This window comes from Erinaceus europaeus, chromosome 14 (genome assembly GCF_950295315.1).
Source record: "Erinaceus europaeus chromosome 14, mEriEur2.1, whole genome shotgun sequence".
In the NCBI taxonomy this organism is placed as follows: Eukaryota; Metazoa; Chordata; class Mammalia; order Eulipotyphla; family Erinaceidae; genus Erinaceus; species Erinaceus europaeus.
In genome coordinates, this window is record NC_080175.1 from 49,120,563 (window position 1) to 49,143,116 (window position 22,554).

The following is a 22,554-nucleotide window of genomic DNA, read 5'->3' on the forward strand; positions in this document are numbered from 1 at the left end:
TTGTTTAGTTTCAAATTCTGTGACTTTTAATAATTTTCTGTTTGTTGTTAAATGTTAGTTTTACTCCACTGTGGTCTGAGAAGATACTTGGGATGATTTCAATGCTCTTGAATTTATTGATTTTGTCTTTGTGGCCTCATATGTGTTCTATCCTTGAGTATGTGTTGTGTGGATTTGAAAAGAAGGTGTATCCCAGTTTTTTGGGGTGGAGGAGTCTGAAAATGTCCAAGAGGTCTAGTCTGTCAATCTCTTCATTAAATTCTCTTGTATCTTTATTGGTTCTCTGCTTTATTGAAAGTTGGTTTTTGTGAAAGTTGGGTATTGAAGTCTCCCACTATTATTGTATTACTATTGATGTATTTTTGAAATTCTTTCAGTAGGTGCTTGATGTATTTAGATGGTCCCTCATTGGGTACATAGATGTTAATAATTGTTAAGTCTTCTTGGCTGATTGATCCTCTAATAATTATGTAATATTCTTGCCTATTTTATTACTTTATTTAATTTAAAATCTATCGTGTCTGAGATGAGAATGGCTGTTCCTGCCCTTTTTTGTGGTCCGTTAGCCTGTATGATAGTTTTCCATCCTTTCACTTTAAGTCTGTGTTTATCTTGTTGTGACAGATGGGATTCTTGCAAGCAGCATATGGTTGGGTTATGTTTTCTGATCCATCCCCCCACCCTGTGCCTTTTGATGGGTGAGTTTAAGCCATTGATGTTTATTGATATTATGGATTTAATGTATTGTAGTGCCATTGTTCAAAAAAAATTTGCTCTGATATATTTCAAGTACTATAGTGATGTTCTTGTTTATAAGAGGTCTTTTAGAACCTCTTTCAGGGCCGGCTTGGTGATGGTTGCCTCCTTTAACTGTTGTTTGTCTAAGAAGGTTTTGATCCCTTCATCTATTTGAATGAAAGTCTAGCAGCATATATTATTCTTGGTTGAAACCCTTTTTCATTCAGGGCTCGATAGATATCTTGCCATTCCCTTCTGGCTTTTAGAGTTTGAGTGGAGAAGTCTTCAGATAATCTTATGTGTTTTCCCCTCTATGTGACTTTTTGTTTCTCTCTTGCAGCCTTTAGGATCCTTTATTTATCCTCACTTCTTCTCAGTCTGACTACGATGTGTCTTGGTGTCTTCAGGTCTGGGTTGATTCTGTTAGGTACTCTCTGTGCCTCTTGAATCTTGATGTCCTTTCTGTTATTCAGGTCTGGGAAGTTTTCTTCTATTATTTCCTCTAGAATGTTTGCTTCCCCTTCCTCTCTTTCTTCCTCTGGCAGGCCAATTATACGAATGTTACATCTTTTGAGATCATCCCATATGTTTCTGTTGTTGTTTTCAGTGTCTCTCAATCTCTTTTTGAGCTCTTTCACCTCTTTCTTAGTTTTCTCTAACTCATCCTCTGTCTGACTAATTATGTTTTCTGCTTCTGTTAGTCTGCTTTTCCTTCCCTCAGCTTCTTTCTTCTTTGCAGCTATTTCAGCTTTCAGTTCTCTAATTGCCTCAAGATAATCAGCATTTTCCTTGGGGGTCTCAACTGTTGTTTCACTAATACTGCCATTTCTTTCCTCCAATGTTGTTTTCATTTCTGTGATTAATATGTTTATTATTGCTTGCATACTTTTCTTATCTATGGTTACTTCTGGCTGATTTGTTGTTTATTCTGGGCTCTTGTCTTCATTCATTGGAGTAGCAGTTTTATTTGTTTTTGATCTACCCATTTTTTTTTGTTTTATGTGTTTCTTTTTTTTTTATATGCTCTGTTGTTCCTCAGTAGTTATGTCTTGAGTACAAGCAACACTGTACTAAATACCTTTATGGCAATTGCACTCACCAACCTCAGGAATTACAGTAATAACTGAAGCAAGTATTGAAGCAGTTTAATCGTTACTAGTTAGCCAAAAAATTTCTCCAGTCCGTGAAAAAATAGTAACCAAATTCCAGTGAAGAAAGAGAAAAGAAATAAAGGATAGCAAGAATAGACAGTTATGCAAATCTACTATCCACTGTATATTCTAGGGGTAACAAGAGGGGAAAGGGAACTAGAGCAGAGATAAACACATAGAGAGTCCACTCTGAGTCATATTTCTTCCCCAAAATAATTCACAAATTCGGAAAGGCAAAGAAGAAGGAAGAAGTTTTTGACAATATTAAAAAAAAGAGAGAGAGAGAGACAAGAGAGAGCAAAGGGAAAAGATAAAAAAAGAGCTGTAATTAAAGAGCAGTGAAAGGAAATTCCCAAATGTGTATCAATGAATTCGATAGCACACTGTTTGGTGGTGTGGGGGTTCCTGCTAGGAGCTGGTCCCCAGGGACTGGTTATGGGGTGGGGGGCAGGAAGCAGGTATGCTTGAAAATTAAAAGGAAGAAAAAAATGTTTCCTCCTTTTTTCCTACTCTAATTCTTAACCCAAATTAAGTTATAGTCACCTCCTTGGTGTCACCGCTAGGACCCCTTATTGACTGGCCTACTAAAGGCAGAAAATCCTACTGTTTCCAGAAGATGTGATCAGAGCTCAAGCCACTAGCAGCTTCTCAGTCCGCCATCTTCTGGGAACCCCCGGTGGTTCACTTTCTACCAAAGTCCCAAAACCCAGATATAGACCGGGTTCTGTGAGAGAGAGCATATGATCACACATATCCATAAACTAGTGAAAAATATATACCTGAAAGCAAAAGGACACTAGAGTTTGCAGTGAGTACCCCCCTAACACTTCCTCTCCACTATTCTAAGCTTTGGGTTCATGATTGCTCAACAATTTGTTTGGCTTTGTATGTTAACTCTCTTTTCAGCCTCCAGGTTCCAGAAGTCATCAGCATGCCGGCCAGGCTTCCGTGGACTGAAGACCCCACCAATGTGTCCTGGAGCTCCACTTCCCCAGAGACCCACCCTACGAGGGAAAGAGAGAGGCAGACTGGGAGTATGGACCGACCAGTCAACGTCCATGTTCAGCAGGGAAGCAATTACAGAAGCCAGACCTTCTACCCTCTGCAACCCACAACGACCCTGGGTCCATGCTCCCAGAGGGATAGAGAATGGGAAAGCTATCAGGGGAGGGGATGGGATATGGAGATTGGGTGGTGCGAATTGTGTGGAGTTGTACCCCTCCTACCCTATGGTTTTGTTAATTTATCCTTTCTTAAAAATAGATAAATAAAAAAAAAAGATTGTCAACATTCCAAAGACTCATCCTATGGTCTGTGTATTAAAAAGTTGGAAACATTCAATCCATTTTCCCCTCTCATATTAATTTAATAATGATTTATATGACCTCAGGAGTTTTTGGTTTTTTTTTACCTTTGGTCTGTTATCTGGTGTGTGTGTGTGTGTGTGTGTAAGATCAACTTTAATATCTCCTTGAAAATCATGACATAAATGTAACTATTTTGAGGGTCATTACAGGGAAACAGAACCATTTTCCACAATTCGACTTGAGAAAACATCATGGCTGCTGCTGAGCCCTTTCCCAAAATATGACTAACTAGTAGTAGCTAATTTTTTTATGGACAGTCTATTATATTATATCTGTACTCCTGCACCAGTTTTCTTTTCTACCTTGTGTTTAGTTCATGTTAGAGTATTCCTGCACTTACAGCCTATAAATATACCCCTCCTATCCTATGGTTTTGTTAATTTATCCTTTTTTTTTTTTCCTCCAGGATTATTGCTGGGCTCTTTTCCCCTTTTGTTGCCCTTGTTGTAGCTTCGTTGTGGTTATTATTATTGCCCTTGTTGACACAATTCTTTGTTGGATAGGACAGAGAGAAATGGAGAGAGGAGGGGAAGACAGAGAAGGGGAGAGAAAGATAGACACCTGCAGACCTGCTTCACCGCCTATGAAGCGACTCCCCTGCAGGTGGGGAGCCAGGGGCTCGAACCGGGATCCTTACGTCGGTCCCTGTGCTTTGCGCTACATGCGCTTAACCCACTGCGCCACCGCCCGACCCCCAATTTATCCTTTTTTAAATAAAAAATAAATTAAAAAATATGTTTATCTTACTGAGACATTCATCTGGTAGGAATAGCACTGAAAATATAAAAGTCTAAGTAACTGACATCTGGAGAGGAAGTTCCTGACTGGCAGTAAAAAACAAAAACAAAAAATCAGCCCTAAATGTCCAGCTGCACCTGTCCCTGTAGCAAATCTGTGTGTCTATGTGGTCAGTTCGCCCACTGCTGGGCACCACCTTAAAGCACTTCAGTTATCCATGTTGGGAGGTTTTTGTCTGGGCTCACCCTCACTTCTTATCACTGAGTGTATTGCACAGTTATACACAGCTGTGTCCTCAAAACTCAGACTGCTCAGCTGCATGTAGGCTGTGTTGGAGGATGTTTCTGCAGTCATGGTGGCTTTGCCCTGGAACTTCTGTGCATAATCTGCATTACTATCTTCAGGGTCAATCCACTCCAGGCATTTTCCAGAGGCCTGCTGCACCAAGTGCATGTAGTAGTTGGTGAAATCATATCCAGAAGCCTTGCAAGAGACCTTGACAAATGTGCCAGGCTTCCTCACCTCAGCCGCAGACTGGGTCAGTTGTTCCTGGGAGTGCACACCTGTTGGGAAAAAAAACAACAACATATTCTTCTCTTCCTTCCAAGGACTAGGGACTTTACCTGCAGTCACTGCTACCAGGAAGAGGACTCTCCAGCTCTACTCATGATGGAGGGCTTCAAGCAATGTTGTGGTTTTGGGCAATGTTCTCTGGACACTTCGGTTTGCATTTCACTCCAGATGTCTGAGATTATTTGCATATTCATATGAAAGAATTGTTCATAAGTCAGAACATGTCTTTGTCTGAGTCAGAGCTGGGAAATAGAATTGATCAGTATCAACAAAATAAGTATCTGCAATTTTTTTTTCCCTGTTGGAGGTCAGGAGCCATTTCTGTGCTCTGGAAGGGTGTGCACAGGGTTACTACAATAAACAGCAGTCACTTCAAAAAAGAATGCCCATTAAATCACACATTTGAATGAAATAGACAATTTGAACTTGCTATAGATTCTTGAAATCTGAGTGTCTCCTTCCTCAGACATACTGTGTTTCCCCAGTGTCACTCCAATGGCCTTTTAACCCTCCCTGAGCTCCAGCTCTTGGACTGCAGATACCAGAAGTCTTAGAAATATTTGGTTTTTGTTCTTATATATTTTAAGGATCTTTTTGTCATTGAACATCTGGCCTCATTACCCCATATTGAATATTCTTTCTTTCTTTCCCTTTTATTTTCCTTTTCCTTTGTATTATTTTTTTTGCCTCTAGGGTTATTAGGGTTCCATGTTGTCAGTAGAGTTCCTGTGTTCCTAGAGAACATTTTTCTTTCTATGTATTTTTTTCTCATTGTATTACATATTACTGAGAAGAATTATCGAGGCATTGGGTAGATACAGAAGGAGAGAGAAAGGGACACTTGAAGAAATGCTTCACCATTTATAAAGTGCCTCAACTGTAGGTTGAGTAGTCACAATCAAACCTTATTCCTTCCAGGGGTCTTTACATTTAGCCTTATTTACATTTAACTAGTGCTACTCCATGAACCACTGAATTTGATGATAGGAAAAAAGGGACATAGAAAAATATAATTATAGAAATTGATAGGGAAGGATAATTCAGCTTTCTCTTGTGTGATGGTAGCTGAGCTGAAATTGCTATATTTTTAAATTCTTATTTATAAAATGGAAATATTGACAAGACAAGAGGGGTATATTTCCAAACAATTCCCAATCTGTATTTTTATATGCAAAAACTGACACATTGTTTATATAATCTAATATTCAGTTTCTCATTCAACTTGTATTTATTTTCCAGCAAATATGATTTTATAGACACTTAACAATATTTGTATAGTCCCACATGTTTTCTATCTTGATATAGTCAATCCTGGTCCCTGAAAGGCCCTGCTCCAAGACTGCCTGATCCTGCTATTGAGGCAGTAAGTACCCCTGTGGTTTGGGTTCCTGATCACCTTCTGCAACCAGCTCCTCACCCTGAAGTGACTAACCTGCCTGACCTACTAATGCATTCATATCTCAGGCTGTGTAGTCCAGGAATCAGTGTATAGGACCCAACTGTAAAAGTGTCCTTTTGTAACATGGCAAATTTTCCTTCTAATTTTGTGTATTTTCATGGAGAAGAAACACATTTTATTAAGTCATGTAATGTCAGAGGCAAGGCCTAAACCCCCCTGTTAATGATTAGTCTCTGAGGTCATATGGAAGAATATCTTTCTAGACCTTCAAGTCCCCATTCTAAAGGACACAGTATGAAGGCCTGAGTATTTGTCCTATAGCTTTCTATCTGGTAAAGTTCCAAAGGAACAGAGATAGGTGCTCATTTTGGAAATGTAGCTGGACAGTCATATATGGTCTGTGAGAGTCCCAGTTCCATACAATGCGGGAAATATTCTTCAAACAATGGGATTATATATGAAACAAATACAGTAAAGAGATTCATCCTTTGTTCCTCCTGGAACTAGAGACCCATCTTTAATCCCAACTGGTTTAAAGCCTTCAGAACTAGGATGAATCTTTCAATTTAGTGTCCTGATTAATAATATCAGATTTGTGGTTACCATTGCAGAAACACAATCTCTTCTTGTTTGTCCTCTTCCAGGTGAGAGTTCACCAGAAAAATAATGAGTCTAATACAAGCCTCATTGCTGACAGTTCGAGTTTTGTAGATATGTAAATTCTAGCATATGTGTTGTCATATACCTTAATGAGTCCAAGAATGTGAACATAATATGCACCTTCCTAGGTGAACAGTTCCTCCTGAGACAAGATCTGACACTTCTAGAGGAGTGACCCAAAAGAAGTTACACATGGAGTGCTTTTCCTTCACTCTCACTCACCCATCTGTTTGTCCTGCACAGAAACAGACAAAAAAAAAAAAAAAACACCCAAAACTCCAAGAGCTTACTCTAATGGGCTCTTATCCACATTATGCTCTTTTACCCCATCCTCACTCACTGCTCTGCTATTTTTATTTTAATTTTTTTATTTATTAATTGGGTGATTAATGTTTTACAGTTCACAGTAAATACAAAAGTTTGGAATTGCTTAACATTTTCCAGTTTTCCACATAATAATGCAACCCCCACTAGGTCCTCTGCTATCATGTTCCAGGACCTGAACACCCTCACCACCCACACTAGAATCTTTTTACTTTGGTGAAATACACCAACTCCAGTCTGAGTTCTGGTAAATATTTTATTATCTTGATTTTCAACTTCTGCCTATCAGTGAGATCACCTCAGCTTTGGTCTATGGTTATGCAGGGGCTTGATCATCAAAACCTGGAGATTCAGGCACATTTTTTTGCTTATGTTTTTGTGGTGTGTGTGTGTTTGTGTGTGTGTGTTTCATGACTACTGTACTATATTCCTGACTCTAGACCTCTCATTTGCCATTAGAGAGTTTTTAGCTGTACATAGTTCTCTAGCTTAAGAGAGTCCAAGTTCATCTCATCACAAATAACAGCATTTTCAAGTGGAGATAAGATGAAAAATAAATGCCTAAATATTTTGGAGTCTGGCATTTTTTTTTAAATTTTTTATTTAAGAAAGGATTAGTGAACAAAAACATAAGATAGGAGGGGTACAACTCCACACAATTCCCACCACCCAATCCCCATAACCCACCCCCTCCCATAGTAGCTTTCCCATTCTCTAGCCCTCTGGGAGCATGGACTCAGGGTCATTGAGGGTTGCAGAAGGTAGAAGGTCTGGCTTCTGTAATTGCTTCCCCGCTGAACATGGGCGTTGACTGGTCGGTCCATACCCCCAGTCTGCCTCTCTCCCTAGTAAGGTGTGTCTCTGGGGAAGCTGAGCTCCAGGACACATTGGTGGGGTCTTCAATCCAGGGAAGCCTAGCCAGCATCCTGGTGGCATCTGGAACCTGGTGATTGAAAAGAGAGTTAACATACGAAGCCAAACAATTTGTTGAGCAATCATGGATCCCAAGCTTGGAATAGAGGAGAGGAAGTGTTAGGGAATTACTCACTGCAAACTCTAGTGTACTTCTGCTTTCAGGTATATATTTTGCAGTAGTTTATGGATCCGTGTGCACATAAGCTCTCTCTCACAGAAACTGGTGTATATCTAGATTATGGGACTTTGTTAGAAAGTGAACTACCTGAGATGAAATTAGAGTGTACTATAAAAGGAAAGGTCTCACCCGAGTAGTGAAGTTGAAGGGTTGTCATTCCACATGTGAAGTCTCTGGATACAGTCTGAGGTGAAGCACGTTGAGGTGGCAATCGTTGCTTTGGTTAGGTTGTGATTGGCGGATGCAATATTATTTGGTTTGGATTGGGAGATGCATATGGGAAAGTGGGCCCTATCCAAGGGTTCCAGGACTGGGGGAAGTAGGGGCTCTATAGTGAAGATGTGAGGTTCCTGCTGTCTTAGGGTTCAAAAAGACAATCGATAGTTAATATTATCATCACATTATTTGTTAATTGGGTTAACTTTGAAAAGTCCCTTTGTTATGGTTTGCTGTACAGTACCCAGTATCTTATATATATCTGTGCTATTGGATGCTTCTAATCTACTTGGTCTAGGCTTTTGAGAGAGTCCGCATATCAAATACATAGCCTATATATTAAAAAGATTCAGTTTGTCTTTTGAGAAACTTTGAGACATACAATTGATTTCCCCCTCTCATATTAATTAGCTCCTGATTTATATGTCTACATTTTGTTAGGAGTGTACATAAACACCATTCCCACCACCAAAGGACTGTGACCCATCCCTCCCACCCACTCCCACCCCCCACTGGCCCAGGAAGCTACATGTCTACCCCTCACCACTGGGTTTTTACTTTGGTGCCCTACTTACAAATTGATCAGGTCCTGCTTTTAGTTGCCCTTTCAGGTCTTCTTAGTCAGCTTCTGTTGATGAATGGGATCATCCCATACTCATCTTTATCTTTCTGACTTAGTTAACTTAACATAATTCCTTCTAGCTCTGTCCAAGAAGGGTCAGAAAAGGTGGGTTCATTGTTCTTGATAGCTGCATAGTATTCCATTGTGTATATATACCACAGCTTTCTCAGCCACTCATCTGTTGTTGGGCACCTGGGTTGCTTCCAGGTTTAGCTATAATGAATTGTGCTGCTATGAACATAGGAGTACACACCTCTTTTTGGTTGGGTGTTGTGGAGTCCTTGGGGTATAACCCCAGGAGAGGAATTACTGGGTCATATGGAAGGACCATGTCTAGCCTTCTGAGAGTTTTCCAGACTGCTCTCCACAGAGGCTGTACCAATTTACATTCCCACCAGCAATGTAAAAGGGTTCCTCTGTCCCCACATCCTCTCCAGCATTTGTTGCTGCTGTCCTTTTTGATGTATGCCATTCTTACAGGAGTGAGGTGGTATCTTAGTGTTGTCTTAGTTTGCATTGTTCTGACAATCAGTGACCTAGAGCAGTTTTTCATATGTTCGTTAGCCTTTTGGATCTCCTCTGTAGTGAATGTTTTGTTCATATCCTCTACCCATTTTTGGATGGGGTCATTTGCTTTTTTGTGGCTAAGTTTGCTGAGCTCCTTATATATTTTGGTGATTAGTTTCTTGTCTGATGTCTGGCATGTGAAGATCTTCTCCCATTCTGTGAGGGGTCTCTTTGTTTGTTTAATATTTTCTTTGGATGTGCAGAAGCTTTTCAATTTGATGTAGTCCCATTGGTTTGTTTCTGCTTTAGTCTTCCTTGCAATTGGGTTTGATTCATCAAAGATGTCCTTGAGGTGTATGTGGGGAAGTGTTTACCAATGTTTTCCGCTAAGTATTTGATTGTTTCTGGTCTGACATCTAGGTCTTTGATCCATTTGGAGTTGATTTTTGTTTCTGGTGAGATAAAGTGGTTCAATTTCATTCTTCTGCATGTTTCAACCCAGTTTTCCCAGCACCATTTATTGAAGAGAGCCTCCTCTTTCCATTTAATCCTTTGGGCCCCCTTATCAAAGATTAGATGCCCATAGGTGTTGGGATTTACTTATGGGCTTTCAATTCTGTTCCACTGGTCTGTGTGCCTATTTTTGTTCCAGTACCATGCTGTTTTGATGATGATGGCTTTATAATATTGTTTAAGGTCTGGGAGTGTGATGCCTCCATTTCTGTTTCTTTTCCTTAAGATGGTTTTGGCAATTCTAGGTGTTTTCAGGTTCCAGATAAATGATTGTAGTGTTTGTTCTATTCTCTTAAAGAAGCTTGGTGGAAATTTGATGGGTATTACATTAAATTTGTATATGTCTCTGGGGAGAATATTCATTTTGATGATATCTATTCTTCCAATCCATGAGCATGGGATATCTTTCCATTTCTTGGTATCAGTTTCTATTTCCTTGAGTAGCGACTCACAGTTTTCAGTATACAAGTCTTTCACTTCTTTGGTCAACTGTATTCCTAGGTATTTGAATGATTTTGCTGAAACAGTAAGTGGGAGTGATTTCTGGATGTCTTCTTCTTCACATTTAGTGTTTGCATAAAGAAATGCCACTGATTTTTGTACATTGATTTTGTAGCCTGATACCTTGCTATATTGCCTAATAACTTCCAGTAATTTTCTACTGGATTCTTTAGGTCTTTCTATGTATACTATCATATCATCTACAAATAGTGAGAGCTTGACTTCTTCCCTTCCAATCTATATCCCTTTGATTTCTTTCTCTTGCCTGATTGCTATGGCAAGAACTTCCAATACTATGTTGAAGAGTAACGGTGATAGTGGACAGCCCTGTCTAGTCCCCGATCTGAGGGGGAATGCTTTCAGCTTCTGTCCATTGAGTATGATGTTGGCTGTAGGTTTGCTATATATAGACTCCACTATCTTGAGGAATTTCCCATCTATTCCCATATTTTGTAGAGTTTTGAGCATGAATGGGTGTTGGATTTTGTCAAAGGCTTTCTCTGCATCTATTGAGATAATCATAAGGTTTTTGGCTTTGCTTTTATTGATGTGGTGAATGACATTGATTGACTTATGGATGTTGAACCAGCCTTGCATTCCTGGGATGAATCCCACTTGGTCATGATGAACAATCTTTTTGATGTGTTGCTGTATCCGGTTGGCCAAGATCTTGTTTAATATTTTGGCATCTATGTTCATCAGAGATATTGGTCTGTAGTTTTCCTTTTTTGTTCTGTCCCTATCAGCTTTTGGTATCAGGGTGATGTTGGCTTCATAGAAGGTGGAAGGGAGTATTCCTGTTTCTTCAATCTTATGGAATAGCTTAAGAAGTATGGGTATTAACTGTTTCCTGAAAGTTTTGTAGAATTCGTTTGTGAAGCCATCTGGTCCAGTACTTTTGTTGTTGGGGAGATTCTTAATAACGGTTTCAATTTCTTTGTCTGTGATTGGTGCATTTAGATTTTGTAGTTCTTCTTGTTTCAGTTTTGGAAGGGCATAGGTTTCTAGGAATTGTTCCATTTCTTCCAGATTCTCTATCTTGGTGGCATATAGTTCTTTATAGAAGTATCACAGGATTCTCTGGATTTCTGTGGTGTCAGTTGTGATATCTCCTCCATCGTTTACAATTCTACTAATTTGAGTCTTCTCTCTTTTTTGTTTGGTGAGTCTGGCTAGGGGTTGTCAATTTTGTTTAATCTTTAGAAGAACCAACATTTGGCTTCATTGATCTTTTGTATGGTTCTTTTATTTTCGATGTTGTTTATTTCTGCTCGAACTTTAGTGATTTCTGTCCTTCTGGTTGCTTTAGGGTTCCTTTGTTCCTCTTCCTCTAAGTCCTTGAGGTGTGCAGTAAGGTCGTTCATTTGGGCTTCTTCTTGGTGTTTAATATGTGATTGTATGGCTATAAGTTTCCCTCTCAGTACTGCTTTATCTGTGTCCCAAATATTTTGATAGGTTGTGTCTTCATTTTCATTTGTTTCCAGGAACATTTGAATTTCCTGTTTGAGTGAGGCTCTGACCCAGTGGTTCTTAAGGAGCATGTTGTTTAGTTTCCAAATTCTATGTCTTTTAATAATTTTCCGTTTTTTGTTAAATGTTAGTTTTACTCCACTGTGGTCTGAGAAGATACTTGGGATGATTTCAATGCTCTTGAATTTATTGATGCTGTCTTTGTGGCCTAAAATGTGGTCTATCCTTGAGTATGTGTTATGTGGATTTGAAAAGAAGGTGTATTCCAGTTTTTTGGGGTGGAGGAGTCTGAAAATGTCCAAGAGGTCTAGTCTGTCTATCTCTTCATTCAATTCTCTTGTATCTTTATTGGTTCTCTGCTTTGTTGATCTGTCTAAGTGTGAGAGTGGGGTATTGAAGTCTCCCACTATTATTGTATTACTATTGATGTATTTTTGAAATTCTTTCAGTAGATGCTTAATGTATTTAGATAGTCCCTCGTTGGGTGCATAGATGTTAATAATTGTTAAGTCTTCTTGGCTGATTGATCCTCTAATCATTATGTAATGTCCTTGCCTATCTTTTATTACTTTATTTAATTTAAAATCTATCGTGTCTGAGATGAGAATGGCTGTTCCTGCCCTTTTTTGTGGACCGTTAGCCTGTATGATAGTTTTCCATCCTTTCACTTTAAGTCTGTGTTTACCTTGTTGTGACAGATGGGATTCTTGCAAGCAGCATATGGTTGGGTTATGTTTTCTGATCCATTCCCCCACCCTGTGCCTTTTGATGGGTGAGTTTAAGCCATTGACATTTATTGATATTATGGATTTCATGTATTGTAGTGCCATTGTTCTAAAAAACAATTTGTTTACTCTGATATATTGCAAGTATTATAGTGATGTTCTTGTTTATAAGAGGTCTTTTAGTACCTCTTTCAGGGCCGGCTTGGTGATGGTTGCCTCCTTTAACTGTTGTTTGTCTAAGAAGGTTTTGATCCCTCCATCTAGCTTGAATGAAAGTCTAGCAGGATATATTATCCTTGGTTGAAACCCTTTTTCATTCAGGGCTCGATAGATATCTTGCCACTCCCTTCTGGCTTTTAGAGTTTGAGTGGAGAAATCTGCAGATAATCTTATGGGTTTTCCCTTGTATGTGACTTTTTGTTTCTCTCTTGCAGCCTTTAGGATCCTTTCTTTATCCTTACTTCTTCTCATTGTGACTATGATGTGTCTTGGTGTCTTCAGGTCTGGGTTGATTCTGTTTGGTACTCTGGGCCTCTTGAACCTTGATATCCTTTCTGTTATTCAGGTCTGGGAAGTTTTCTTGTATTATTTCCTCTAGAACTTTTGCTTCCCCTTCCTCTCTTTCTTCCTCTGGCAGGTCAATTATATGAATGTTACTTCTTTTGCGATCATCCCATATGTCTCTGTTGTTGTTTTCAGTGTCTCTCAATCTCTTTTTGAGCTCTTTCACCTCTTTCTTAGTTTTCTCTAACTCATCCTCTGTCTGACTAATTCTGTTTTCTGCTTCTATTAGTCTGCTTTCCCTTGTCTCACCTTCTTTCTTCATTACAGCTATTTCAGCTTTCAGTTCTTTAATTGCCTCAAGATAATCAGTATTTTCCTTGGGGGTCTCAACTGTTGTTTCCCTAATACTGCCATTCCTTTCCTCCAATGTTGTTTTCATTTCTGTGATTAATAAGTTTATTATTGCTTGCATACTTTTCTTATCTATGGTTACTTCTGACTGATTTGTGGTTTCTTCTGGGCTCTTGTCTTCATTCATTGGGGTAGCAGTTTTATTTGTTTTTAATCTACCCATTTTTTTATTTATGTGTTTCTCTTTTTTTCTGCCCTGTTGTTCCTCAGTTGTTGTGTCTTGAGTACAAGTAACACTGTACTAAATACCTTTATGACAATTGCACTCACCAACCTCCGGAATTACAGTAGCAACTGAAGTAAGTATTGAAGTAGTTTAATCGTTACCAGTTAGCCAAACAATTTTTCCAGTCCGTGAAAAAATAGTAACCAAATCCCAGTGAAGAAAGATAAAAGAAAGAGAGGATAGCAAGAATAGACAGTTATGCAAATATACTATCCAGTGTATATTCTAGGGGTAACAAGAGTGTAAAGGGAACTAGAGCAGAGATACACACATAGAGAGTTACTCTGAGTCAGATTTCTTCCCCAAAGTAATTCACAAATTCAGAAAGGCAGAGAAGAGAGAAGTGTATGACAAGATTAAAAGAGAGAGAGAGATAAGAGAGAGAAAAGGGAGAAGATAAGAAGAAGAGTTGTAATTAAAGAGCAGTGCAAGGAACTTCCCAAATGCATATCAGTGAATTAAAAAAAAACACCCTGTTTGGTGGTATGGGGTATCCTGCTAAGAGCTGGTCCCAGGGACTGCTTATGGGGGGGGGGGCGGCAGGAAGGATGTATGCTTGAAAATTAAAAGGAAGAAAAAAGAATTTTTTTCCCTACTCTAATTCTTAACCCAAATTAAGTTATAGTCGCCTCCTTGGTGTCTAAGGACACCTTATTGGCTGACCTGCTAAAGGCAGAAAATCCTATTGTCTCCAGGGGAGTGCGTTTGGAGCTCAGAGGCTAGCAGCTTCTGGGAAACGCCCCCTCCAGACTTTTTTAAAGGATTTCTTGAAAATGAAAACTAGCTCCAAGTCCTTTGATCCAATGAGAGCTATACTCAAGAAGTCTTTGGATCCGCCCTCAGGGTCGCGGTGGTCCCTGGAGACTCCCAAGAGAAATCCCCCAAGCTAAAGTGCTCTCTCCGGGTCCTCTGCCCGCCGCACTCTGCAACCAGCAGAGGAGCCGCCTTCCTGGGTGGAGGACAATGCCTGGTGCACTTGCCTTGCCCGGCGCCGCCTGGGAAGTCTGGAGCCCCGCTAGTCCATGTCACCTTTACTCTAATTCTTAACCCAAATTAAATTATAATCACCTCTTTGGTGTCACCCCTTATTGACTGGCCTGCTAAAGGCAGAAAATACTACCGTTGCCAACAATGCTATCAGAGCACTCGCTGCTAGCAGCTTCTCAGTCCGCCATCTTCCTCCTCCTTCCGAGTCTGGCATTTTCTAAATGTGCTAATTATGATGTTTTCGATTTTCCTTTGAAGGTTAATGGTTTGTAGTGTAAGTGTTAAAAATGGGCCCCCGACTCCCCACCTGCAGGGGAGTCACTTTATAAGTGATGAGGCATGTCTGCAGGTGTGTATCTTTCTCTCTATGTCTTTGTTGCCCCTCCTATCTCCATTTCTCTCTGTCCTATCTTGCAACAATGACATCAATAACAACAATAATGACTACAATAATAAAACAAGAAGGAAAACAAAAAGGAAATAAATAAATATTGAAATGTCTTTAAAAATGGTAACAATTTCTCATCATGCTATGCTTTATGAAATAGACCTCAAGGTTCTCCATAACCCTAACATCTCTCTAAATTCCCAGAACTTATTGCTTTGGTTAAATATGCCATAACAAACCTAATCTTCACTTGTCGTTAAAGTTCAGGGCTCCAGAAGGCCAGACTAGCTTCACAGCGGTAGACAGAGACTCGAGGACACATGGCGGGACAGAGAAGCTGTATTTCTTTATTGATGAGCAACGATTCAAAACTAACCCAAACCAATCACCACACAGATCTGTCCTGCATCCTTCTCCTCTGGTGGCTGTGGCAAGAACTCTTGAAATCCATAGGGGTTCCACTTGCGGGGAGAAGGGGGCCTGCAAAACTAGCAGGGGCCATACCACAGTCTCCCAGAGGCAGAGGGGGGTGAGACCAAAACCAATGTGAAGCATACAATAATTCCCCCTTTTCTTTTTAACTAAATGACCATAGTATCAGGGTTGTGGGGTGAACAGAAACCTATATCATACAGGCATTTTTTTTTAAAGAAACTGGCACAAACATGGATGAACATGTAAGTGAGCAACAAGAACCAGTGTACTGCCAAGGGAAGGCCTGAGGGGGACCTTTTTTGCCTCTGGGGGGCGTTACTTGCCTTGATGGGCATTTTCTAGCATGGGGGCAGGGAATGGCCTAGAGTCCCAAGGCTGCTGGCTGCAGTCAGTCTTTGAGAAACCCAGCAGCATAAAGGGAAGCTGCTAGTTTTATGCAAAGTGTCCAAGAGGTGTACCAGTGAGTCTGATAGAAATGCTAGTCCAAAGCAGATGTCCACAGAAAAATGCCAGGGGGTGGAATGTTGCATGAGGAAGGTCAGCTGCTGGAATTCTGCTTTTCTGTAGAGAACTTGACAGCTGCAGTTTATTTACTATTAAAACTTGTAGCAGGTTAGAAGTTTGTCACAATTGATAACTCTATTACAATTGGAAGTCTTTTTTAGTATGATTTTAAGGTTGTTTAAAGTTTAAACAATAGAATGTGGAAAGGTAAACATAAGAACCATGGAAAGAAAAAAGCCTCAGGCATGAGAATCATTAGCATAACCATAGCGCAATCTAATGTTTCTAATTGAGAAGGAATTTGAGAGTTTTACATGTCAATAAGTCTATTTAACCTTTTGTTACACCCACTGAAGATGGAGACACACCCTATGTGTGCCCAGGTTTTTTTTTTTAGACTAACTTAGTTAAAATATATTGATTTTAAACTAATTTTTAACTCAGACTTTGAATGTAAGTTAATTTTACCTTTATGAGAACTATGTTGAAAACCTTTTTCATTTAACTCTGTCTGGTAAGAATATAGCCTTAAAGTTATATTTTTAACCTTAAAGTTAATGTTTACCAAACTTTAAACACACACGTAAACATGGTCTTTAATACACAAGGAGAGAAACCTTTGTTACGAAGACATGTCATTTTAAACACAAATTTAGATCTGTACTGTCTTAGCCATTTGGGGAGTGTGTCGTCTAGCGGTGGCCTCTTGCACAACTTCAGCTCTAGGAATTGTATGTTGGGATCTCTGGACAAATCTCTGCATATTCTAGCTCATCTGCCTTCAGACCCAAGCTGGAGATCTCGGCCAGGGGGCCCAGTTTCGGCAGGGAGCCCACTGTCTCCGCGTGGTCCGGCATCTGCCCAGACTTCATAGCAGGAGGGCGGGTGGGCCAGCCATGCAGAAGGCGCGGGCCAAAGTGCCCTGGGGTGGTGGTCATGATGGGCTGCAGCCCTGCCTGCCATACCTGCTGCCCTGCTCCAGGCTGCCAAGCAGCATGGGGGGGAGCCCGCACCCAATGCCCTGCACCACACAGTGGAAAGCCGGCTCATGCGGGCTGGAGTTGGGCTCCTGCGGGTTGGCGTTGGGTGGAAACCACAGAGTGGTCCAGAGATAAATGTTCCAGAAACAGTGAAACAGTCTCGTGAAGAAAGGGCAGAGGCCTTTGGAGATCTCTTCACAAGCAGAAGAGAAGGCCATTGTAGATAGGTAGGCAAAGTCTTCACTTATATGGGGGGATGTGCAGGTCAGGTCCACGTGGGCGCCATTTGTCGTTAATGTTCGGGGCTTGAGCAGGCTGGGCTAGCTTCACGGCAGTAGACAGAGACTCATGGACACACGGCTGGGCAGAGAAGCTGTATTTCTTTATTCATGACCTGCCTCCTTCTCCAAAAATGTTGACACGTCTCCTGGGAAGCTTATTGTACAAATATGAAATAATAAAATTTATTGCTACTTGGATTTCAAGCTGCATAGCTGCTATGCCACAAAGTTAAGTTTCTGTTTCAGTGTCCCCCTACACACACAAAGAAAATGTTCAATTTGTGGCAGAGAAACAAGTTTTCATTCAAAGTGCTGGTATTGGTTGATTATCCTTCACCTTGAGTGGTCTTGTTTGGGCTGCTCCCCCCACAGCTGGCCTGGAGTGAGGGAGATGGGTGACATGGCAGAGGCGTGGGAGGGTCAGTGCAGCAAGTGGGACTGAGTGCCGGCAGATGCCGCTGGGCAGAGGGTGCACAGGACGGGGCCTCAGCACGGGCCTCTGGAGCTCACTGCCTTCTGGTTCAGGGTAGCGAGGACAAGGGCAGATGAGTGCGCTCACTTCTCTACACAGCCTGGTGCCTGGCCCAGCCTCCCTGTAATGCGTCCTGCCTGAGCTGGGCCAGAGCTCCACTCCTTCTCTATACAGATGCAGGCTTTGCCACTCTCTGCGATTCCTCACAGTGCCCTTCTCAACCAATCCTGTCCCGACACGTCACTCCTGGTTGTTGCCTAATAAAAGCCCTCCCACGTCCCCCCTCTTGCTCTCGGTGCCTGCTCTTTTAAAATTTCTAGCTTATCCCTAGGCAAAGGCCACTGTTCCACCCAGACAGGCTCATTAGAAAGCCAGTCTAAGCAGGGTGTTTGGTTACGAACAGTGTCAGTTAGTATTGGGGGTGCTGAATAGGTCTGGTTTCTGCAGAGGCATCTGTGGATATCCTAACATCAAGACATTCTAGAAGATCCCTGCCCAATAGGTTGGTGCTAATATCAGCTACCAATGGGTGGAAGTGTCCAGTAGAACCTTCAGGGTCTTCCCACATGAGCGAATCTCATGTGAGAAAGGATTGGGTCACCCCTCCAACTCCATGTATATGGGGCCCCAGGAGGAGTTCCCAATTTTGGGGAACCTCTGCTTGCCTTAAAATCATCTTTTCTGCCCCCGTGTCAATAAAAAATTTAAAAGGAATATTTCCAATCTTTACTGTCATAGTAGGGTGACCTCGTTCTAAAACAGGAGTGGTCCACAAAATCTCAGGCCACGAATTTGTACCATTCAGGGGCATGCCATCTTTATGAAATTTGGACCAACAATCTCTCTTCCAATGAAAACCTTTCCGACATCTGGGACAAAGTGTTCGTGGCTTCTGGCTCCCTGACTGAAGGTGGGGTTGTCCTGACTGGAGGTGTGGTTGCTCTAACTGGAGGCGTGGTTGCCCTAACTGGAGCTTATGTGGACATTGGTTATGCCAATCCCCTTGGCAGCCACACTGAAAGCAGGCCCCGTTTTGATTATGTGGGGTAACTGCATAAACCTGTGTCATAATGGGTGCCTCATAAGAGCCTGATGTAAGTTCTTGTGTCGCTAAAATCCAATTATCTGGGTGTAGGCGTTTAAGACTAAGGCATGCCTGATGGAATTGTGGGACCATGCAATCCCAGACAATAGAACACAGGAGGAGAGAACAGACTTCAGGATTATAAATCTTTCTCTCTAAGGTTGACCTCACCCTTGAGATGAAGATTCATCAGTGCCTTGGCGAAGAGAGTTAATGGGGACTGAGGCCTCTACTGTGGTTGGGGTTAACCTTTCCCATGCTTGTGCTGTGCAGATGCGTACCTGTTCAAAATAACTGGTTGGAAACTTGGCTTCTGCCTGTTGAGTTCCAGTTTCAAACTCTCCTGCTCCAAACAATGCATCAAAATTTCATTCTGTTTGTTACTATTTTCCTGTAATTGTCTAGAGCATTCATCACGGAAGCATGCCTTCCACTGCAGGTAGAGGGGGTCTGGGAGTGCAGCACAAGCCAGGTCTTTCCAGTCCTGGGGGGTGTTAAGGTGCTGGAAAAAGCTTTGTAAAATGGACTTGGTCCATGGGGCATGAAACCCGTCCTCCTTCATAGCCTGTCTCAGTTCTCTGAGTTATTTGGAGGAGTATGGATGCCACACCTGAGGGTTTTGTCTATTGGGGGCCACATTTACTGGGAAGGTGTGGAGTTGGTTTGATGACCCGGGGGAAAAAGTCACAGAAGTGGAAGCTGCCGTAGTGGCCGCAGGGGAAACTGAACCCGTATCTATGGGGACAGAGCTCTCGGGGCAGACTGCAAAAGGTTTAAGGTCTCTAAGCACTGAAAACATATCCTTTAACTCTTGTTTTTCAGCCACAAGGTCTCTTAATGATGAGGTATCAGTGGGGGGAGGGGTCAAAGAAGCAGAAGAAATGGAACACGTGTCTGGGGGGGCAAAAGTTTTGGGGCTGACTGCAGATAGCTTAGGGAGTTTAAGTACTGAGCACATATCCTTTAACTCTCGTATCTCAGCCTCAAGGTCACTTAACCTTTTGGCAGGAGGCCTTGTACGTATCCTGAAAGTAACAAATATATGAGAACCCACGGTGTAGCAAAAATTAAAGCGTCTCTGAGATCGAAAACCTGTCCCAGGAGAGAAGGATATAATGTCTGGGACACCTCCTCATAAAGCGGAAAAAATCCCATGGTGGATAAAAAACGCAGGGCCACATAGGCAGGCAGATGTGTCTGGGTAACTTTCCTGGACTTCAGGCCGGGCCACCCAGTGGGGCATGACACGCACAGCGTGACATGCCCAGGTGTTGGGCTGCGCAGTGGAGAAGAGAGAGAGGAGGTCTGGAGCAAGTGGGGTATACAAATCTTTATTATTGGATCAGGAGGGAGTGGCTCATGCCAGAGCGATCACATGAGAGAGAGAGAGAAAGAGAGAGCAAGAGCCGAGAGCAAGGGGGGGGGAATTGGGAGGGCTTTCATTGGGCAACAACCAGGAGTGACGTGTCGGGACAGGATTGGTTGAGAAGGGCACTGTGAGGAATAGCAGGGAGTGGCAAAGCCTGCATCTGTATAATTCTCCGACATTCACTTTGTGATTTTCTTCTCTGTCCTTTTCTCTTATCTTCCAAACTATAAGTGAGGTAGTGCTGTATTTCTCCTTCTCTTTTTGACTTTAGTCAGTATTTTGCCTTCAAGTTCTATTCAAGATAATGCAAATGTAATGACTTTATCATTTTTAACTACTGTGATCATACACATTTTTCTTAAAATTGTTTACTATCTTTATTATTGATTGAAATGAGACAGCCAGAAATTGAGAAAGATGGGGATGTAGAGAGTGAGACAGAGTGATACCTACAGCCCTGCTTCATCACTCAGGAAGCTATTCCCCTGCAGGTGTGGTCAGAAGTGTTGAACCATGGGCCTTGTGTATTGTAATATGTACACTCAAGCAGGTGCACCACTACCCAGGACATATAAAGCACTTTTTTTTTATTCCAGGTTTATCACTGGTTCTTGGTGCCAGCATTATGAATCTACTGCTCCTGGTGGACATATTTTTTCTATGTTATTGAATATGAGAGAGTGAGAGTAATTGAGAGGGGAAGGGAAGATAGGAGGAGAGAAATATAGACATGTCCAGACCTGCTTCACCCCTTGTGAAGTGACCCTCCTGCACGCACACACACACACACACACACACACACACACACACACACACACACACACACTCATCTGTCAGTAGACAATTGTTTTGTTTCCATGCCTGACCTATTAGAAATTGTGCTGTTATGAGCTTAGGTGTACATAGAATTATTATGTTAGATGTTATTGATTCTTCTGAGAAAATATCCAGGAGAGAAATGATTGGGTCATAAGGTTGGTCCATTTCTTCTTTTTTTAATATGCCTCATATTATAGTTTATTGATATTAAATTCATGTAAAATTATTTTTAAAACATAATATATACGCCATATATATATATATCATCTCTATTTTTACTTATAATTGCTATGGATTGGAGTGAACATCCTATTAGTTAGTTTTGTATTACTATTAATTAATAAAATTAAAAAATATTGACAAGACCATGGGGTAAAATGATACAATTACACACAGTTTCCACTACCAGAGTTTCGTATCCCATCCCCTCCCTTGAAATTTTTCCTTGGGAGCATGGATCCAGGATCATTATAAGGCCCAGAAGGTAGATCATTATAAGATCATTATAAGGTCCAGAACTTAATTGCTTCTCCACTGAACATGGGCTTTGGCAGGCCTATCCATACTCCCAGCTTGTTATTATCTTTCTCTAGTGGGTTAGGGGTATGGAGAGATGGTGATCCAGGGTAAATTTGTGAGGTCAGGCTGGCATCATGATAGTATCTGCAACTTGGTGATTAAAAAAGTATTAAGACATAAAACAATAAATTGTTTAATAGTCAGGAACATAAAAGCAGATGAGTTTTTGGATCCCCATTTTGAAAAAGCTAGTAGGCTTATTTTAGGTATATTCCAAAAGGCCCATGGCTTCACTAAGTTTTTCCTGAGCCTTATAGCTAACATGAAGATAGACCAAAGGTATTGTCTGGGGAGATGGTGTCAGAGTTGGAAATAGGATTAGAAAGTTGTATCAGGCCAGAGAGTAGCTCCCAAATATGAGAAATCTATATAAGTGTCATTATATATTGTCTTTTTTTGTTTCCTTTATGTCTTTCTCCTTGCTTGCTATTTTGGGTCAATGTAAGTATTGTGCACGCTTGCTGATGATTATGAATTGATCCCAGTAATAAACAAAAATTGAGAAAGAAGGATAGACAGGGAAAAACAAAGTAGAATTTGACTTAATTTGTAGTACGGTACCAAAGTAAAAATCTCTGGATGGGGGAGAGGGTATATTTTTAGCTTCATTATAGGGATGCAGGTGTGTGGACACAGACCTTTGGTGGTGGAAACGGTGTTTATATACACTCCTATTATCTTAAAAATCACTATTTGATCAATATGTGAAGTGAAATTAGATTGAAACTCAATTTTTTTGTGCATAGACTACAGTCCTGAGTATATAATCCTTCAATCTAACAACTTAAGGTTTCAAATTGGTAACTTGATTGAATTCTAATTATGGGCTCAAATTTTTAATACATTTATAATAATGACTGTTTAATTGAAATATTAAATCACCTAATTTTAGACCAGGGAGACCATAAGTAACTGCTT

General features: G+C 41.0%; 1 gene segment (V, D, J or C); it reads right to left on the reverse strand.

Annotated features, from left to right (window-relative positions):
* Positions 1–549: 549 nt before the first annotated feature.
* The window catches only part of LOC103121425 (immunoglobulin heavy variable 1-69-2-like), a gene marked incomplete at its 3' end in the record, with an annotated part of 52,234 nt that continues 30,229 nt past the window's right edge, over positions 550–22,554 (reverse strand). Inside the window, 3 exon segments of the V gene segment in view lie at positions 550–567; positions 4,268–4,557; positions 4,618–4,654. Coding sequence covers positions 550–567; positions 4,268–4,557; positions 4,618–4,654 — 345 coding nt within the window.